At 49.7% G+C, this 5,437-nt stretch overlaps 3 protein-coding genes across 3 annotated transcripts; 2 read left to right on the forward strand and 1 right to left on the reverse strand.

The window, feature by feature from the left end:
- Positions 1 to 24: 24 nt before the first annotated feature.
- PENARI_c184G06382 (ankyrin repeat domain-containing protein) lies at positions 25 to 470 on the forward strand (the record flags this gene model as incomplete). Its single annotated transcript, XM_022638101.1, has 1 exon — positions 25 to 470. Exon 1 carries the CDS (start codon positions 27 to 29, stop codon positions 468 to 470), a length of 444 nt encoding a protein of 147 aa, XP_022482044.1. The 5' UTR covers positions 25 to 26.
- Positions 471 to 730: 260 nt separating this feature from the next.
- Positions 731 to 2,389, reverse strand: PENARI_c184G08173 (ankyrin repeat domain-containing protein; the record flags this gene model as incomplete). The annotated part of the gene is made up of 1 exon (XM_022638102.1): positions 731 to 2,389. One exon carries the CDS (start codon positions 2,387 to 2,389, stop codon positions 731 to 733), a length of 1,659 nt encoding a protein of 552 aa, XP_022482042.1.
- Positions 2,390 to 4,022: 1,633 nt separating this feature from the next.
- Positions 4,023 to 5,381, forward strand: PENARI_c184G01309 (uncharacterized protein; the record flags this gene model as incomplete). The annotated part of the gene is made up of 1 exon (XM_022638100.1): positions 4,023 to 5,381. A coding segment is annotated over one exon (1,359 nt), but the record flags the coding sequence as incomplete, so codon positions are not given.
- Between the last annotated feature and the right edge of the window lie 56 nt (positions 5,382 to 5,437).

A 5,437-nucleotide genomic window follows, 5' to 3' on the forward strand; every position in this document is an offset into this window, starting at 1 on the left:
TCCGGAACGCTTATAACCGACAAGGCATGGAATGTGTTCGAAAACTTCTGTTGCTTGGAGCTGATGTTCAATTTCGAAACAACGATGGGCTGGCACCTCTTTCCCTTGCTGTGCGCATGGGATCCATTGAGTCAACAAAGATTCTACTCGAACATGGAAGCTGTGCTAATTCGAGAGACAAAGATGGCAAATCCCCTCTGCATTATGCTGCCGAGGCACGGAACGTCCACAAGATTGTCAAACTTCTCATTCAATATGGGGCCGATGTGAACTCTCGGGATATGCTTGGATTCACGCCATTGCATCGAATTGTCGCCAAAGAAGAGACGTGGGAAGCAGCGGGGGAGTTGTTGAAGGCCGGGGCTGATCGATACGCCATAGCTGATGATGGAAAGTTTCCTCATGACATGGTTCCTGATGGCCCCTGGGCAGAAACGAAACGTTCTTTGATTCGTTTTTACATGTCGTGACTGGCGTCACCGCGCTCAGTCACCTCCGATATAATTCTTAAGTACTATTCATGTACCCCTTGCAGGAGGGCTGTTGAAATTGAGAATACTTAAAAGACTACAACTGTAATAGAAATACGCTATCGCTAGTCATGGCAAAGATGCGCTTGTTGCCTGAAAAATAAATTTCGGGGACCGCACATGCTCGGGAATTACATGATTTGTTGGAGCCCAGATGCTGAAAGATGAATCCAACAAAGTAATCACAGCCTACCTTTAGTTCAAGGCCAGGTGCGAAAGTTGCCCTCCTCATCCAAGTGACCTTCAAGGTAGAGCGCAATTCTACAGTTGGAAGCTGCTTCAATGGCCCTTTTCACATCACTAGCGCATTTTGCACGAGTGTCCCTGTAGAGACGCTTGACAACCTGTTCGTGTCCATTCCGAGCTGCTTGGCATAACGCCGTGTCCCCGAATTTGTCAGTAGCGGTAACATCCAGCCCATTTTCCTCCAGCAAAAGATTTATAATAGCCAAATTACCATCGTAAGCGGCCAAGGAAAGTGCAGTGTCTCCCATATAAGTTTTGAGATTGATGTCGGGGGGTGTGTTGTGTTCAAGGAGTAACCTTACAACTTCCGGGTGGCCCATCTCGGAGGCAACACAGAGAGGTGTGCTGTTCCAAAATTGCTGATTGATGTCGATGGTATCAAATTGAAGTAATCGGCGTACAACTTCCACATGGCCCTTTTTGGCGGCATGGAACAGTGGAGGGGCCTGTTGCACGTTCACTTGTATGTCTCCCCTTGCGAGGAAGAGTTCCACCATGCGTAAATTACCATTAAAAGCAGCGTAGGTCAGGGGGGACCATTCCTGGTCGTCGCGAACGTTGGGATCTAGATCCTCCTTGGCGAGAAGGACACATGCGATCGGTATGTTTCCTGTGCTCACCGCATTGTGAAGAGCTGTCCTGCCAGTTTTACCGGCCATGTTGACGTCTACAAGGTCTTCTGCGAGGATCTGTAGGGCTATAGCTGTGTGTTTTGCATCTGCAGCTAAGCAGAGTGCTGTTGCCCCATTAACATCTCGGGCGTTGATATCCACAGCACCATATGCTAAAAGAAGCCCTGTGATCGACTTATTGCCATACTCTGCTGCGATGTGGAATGCGGTGCGACCGTAACTGTCTCTTGCGTTGGAATCTATACCGCAATTGGCTAGCAGACACTTGGCTACCGACGTGCATCCATACTCTGCTGCGACGTGGAGAGCAGTGCAGGACTGTCTGTCCGTTGCATTGATGGAAACCTCTTCATAGGCGAGCAATTGTTGGACTACCTCTCTGTCACCTTTTTTCGTTGCTTGATGCAACAATCTCTGACCATCTCTATTTCTAGAATTGGGATCTGCGCCATGGGCAAGGAGTAGGGCGATGACATCATGAAGGCTTGCCTGTACAGCCTGACGGAGCAGACGGTTTCTGATAGTGACATCCTCCAGTAGGGTCTTTCTTGAATTGGAATCTGAATGAAGGAGTAACAGCCGGGCAATTCTCGGGTTCTTCCGGGCAATGGCAAGGCTGAATGGTGAAAATTGTTTGTAATCTGGCGCTCGTATATCGCTGCCCCGTTCCAGAAGGACTTGCACCAGATTCTCATCGCAGGACGCGACAGCGTACCAAATAGCAGACCGATTCTTGACGTCCGTTATATTCAGACATGGATTAAAATCCAGTAAAAGTGATGCAGTAGACAGAAGATTCCTTTCAATGGCATATACCAGTGGGCTCTGCCTGCGCTGATCTTGCCAATTGATATCCACTCTCTTGTCGACAAGAAGCGTGCGAATAATTGTCTCGTTCTTAGTGCGCATTGCATGAAAAATTGGTGTGCGAGATTTATCGTCCGTAGTGTTGGCGTCCGCTCCGTAGCCGTCCAACATCATTTTTACAAATTTCGATTTGCCTCGGCGAACTCCCCAAAATAAGGCAGAGCTGCGTTGGTGTCGGACGTTGAACGTGTACAGATAGTCAAGGAAAAGGTCATTCGCTGCATGATTGAGACAAGCCAGCGCAAACAAATCTCTGGCTTGATCCAGGCTCTCCGCTATGCAAAGAAGCATTTCAACGGGAAGATCGAGGAGAAACATCTATGCGTTACATAGTATTAGCTCATACACCAAGTCGTGTAGTAAATAGTGGAGGCGGGCATACTCACATTGAAATGTTGGGGTTAAGAGGAGCTGATTAAGGCTTGGTTCGTGTGGAATTGGCCTTGTGGGTGATTTGAATAGAAAGCTGAGAGATGGAAGAGAATGCTCGACTGTCTCATATATGTTATAAGATATATCTTGCGGCAATCTGTCTGAGCTCGGAATGCAGGATAACTTGTTGTACGCTTTTACGGTAGGAAATTGATAGGTCGGAATCAGGAGCGATTTAAGCTCCCGGGAGGCAGGATCTACCATATAAGTATTCTTCTCACAATCAAATGTGGTGGATCTCGGGTGGAAAGAAATATTCTTAGTCGTCAATAGATGGCAATGCTCTAGACTTCCCGGCGTACGGCCTGGTCATTAATGCGAGGAGCTGCTACCTCCTGGAGCAGCCGATCGGGCTCCCAGGAGGAATGGTCTTGTATGTGATGGTCTCACGGATACAGAGGTTGATAGGGTCGCGGATCAGCAATCAACATCAAGGACAACTATATCTGACGCTAGACAAGTCGTGGCTCAAGGAAGCAATAGAGAGAAGCTTCCTCGCGTTTAGGGAGACACATATGTGGAACAAAACTGGGGGCGCACCGAGTCATAGCCACGGTTAGCAGCAATGTGAGGTGCAGGACTATTCAGGTGTCCCACCAACATCGTATGCACCCATGTGGGTCCCGCGCAGACCACATCTCCGTCCGTATGCTTCGTAGGGCTAGGGGCTCCTTGAGAGCTGCTTCTTGGCTCCCACAAACGTTTTAGAGGCTCCCAGGAGCAAGAGAACTCCCAGGGCCCAGAGATTAGTTCCTAGTACGGATGGAACCGTCTGCAGGAGCGTGAACAGTTCCTTGATAGTGATGATGAAGATGTGCATCTTTGTATCTGGATACTGCGAGTGAGTATCTATTCGCTATTCATACGGACAGCGACAGAAAATACGCGCATAAAACTGGTATCATTAATCAGGCCTAATAAGTATGGTTTCCCGCTTACTTCTGGAGGCAGTAATGGGACTGCCTCTGTCTGGGCACGAATTGGAGGCGAGAGACCGAGATAAAAAACACTTGCTGGTCCTATCCATAGCGAACGACCGAGCACGTGAAAGCAAAAAAAGTCTTGACACGGAATGCTTTTTTAAGGGAAGAAATGGTATCTCCTACTAATTCATGTCAGCATAATAGTGAATCAATACAGCATTTGTGGCCTATAGGAAGCGTTATCGGGGCCGCGTCTCGTTCCCCGAAAATCGGCAAGTCGTGTTTGCTTCCGGGAAATAGTTTTGCCGGGAGCGGGATCAGCTGACATCAGCCAAGTGGAGACAGCCCATCGACGCCTGTCGCAGGATATCACTCTTCTTTACTACACATCAATGGCTGACCCCAGCTTCCCAGATTACAGAACTCTTTATCTGCAGGCGGAAGAGAGACGGTGTCAGGAAGCAGAAGGGAGGCGGCAGGAAGCAGAAGGGAGGCGGCAGGAAGCAGAAGGAAGGCGACAGGAAGCAGAAAGAAGGCGGCAGGCGGAAGAGCGCGAGAAGCGAGAAGCAGAAGGAAGACGGCAGGCAGAAGAGCACAATCGACCGACCACTTTCACGGAGCTCATTCAGCACTGCCATGTCCTTCTCTCCCGATCGCTGAGAATTGATTCACCATCCCGCTCAACAACTGGGAAAATACCTCTTCCCACCGGAAAATACTGCCCGACTCGATTGGAACATTGGACCGACTGCCCAGAACAGCTCTCAGAGGTCTACAGGTCCGTCTGTCAATATCTTCAGCCCGAGCCGGGAGAGGCACCACGTCTATTCTCGTCTCTGGCCGAAATAGAAGGGCTCGGTCGTCGATTTGCTCGCAAGCCACTTAGTAGCGAGCAAGAACTTGAGGCCTACGAGCGGTTTGGCGTGGAGGAACATGTCCACGATATAATCATCGAGCTGTGCAAACTGCCAGCTGCTCGTGAGGAGTTCGGGCTCGGTGATGGAATCCAGTTCAGCAATCATACGAATTCCTTGAACGAGAACGAACCCGTTGAAGCTGACGCAAGCCAATTGCCGAGCACAAGTCACCCACGACCTGACCAGTTTTGCATAAATCGTGTCGACGGTAACTCGACCACCGTCCTGACGACGGTCGAGTACAAGCCACCTCACAAGTTGTCTGTTGCAACCTTTCGTATGGGACTTCGACCAATGGACCTATGGAATGATATGGTCAGATTTAATAAAATCCCTACCGACCAGGAAGCAAAGTTGAAGCACAGTGCAGAGCGCCTCGTCTGCTCCGCCATTGTGCAAGAGTACCATGTGATGATTCAGGAAGGACTCGAATATTCATATGTGACAAATGGGCTTACCCGTGTTCTCCTCCGTGTTCCGCGTGACCAGCCTAGCACGGTCTATTACTTTTTCTGTGATCCTCACAGCGAAGTAAACCCGGAAAGCGATACGGTTGTCCAGCTATGGAAGTCGTCTGTTGCGAGGGTGTTGTGTCTTTGTTTGATGGCATTTCGCTCACCCATCCGTGAGCAAGAATGGAGAAATCGCGTGCGCCCAAATCTTCACAAATGGAAGACAAACTTCGATCACACGCGTTCGCAGATTCCGAGAAGCGAGCTACAGCAAATCTCCCACTCCGATAGCACGAACCCTGATTTTCCAAGTCCGGAGTCTGGTACATCCTATGGACTACCATCGTCGTCTCCGCTGCCGTCTCCCTCGGAGGGCCGTCGAGTGCATACACGATCTCAAACCACTTGTGCACCCTCAGAGATTCGACCGCGCTCGCA

This window comes from Penicillium arizonense, assembly GCF_001773325.1.
Source record: "Penicillium arizonense strain CBS 141311 chromosome Unknown PENARI_contig184, whole genome shotgun sequence".
In the NCBI taxonomy this organism is placed as follows: domain Eukaryota; kingdom Fungi; phylum Ascomycota; class Eurotiomycetes; order Eurotiales; family Aspergillaceae; genus Penicillium; species Penicillium arizonense.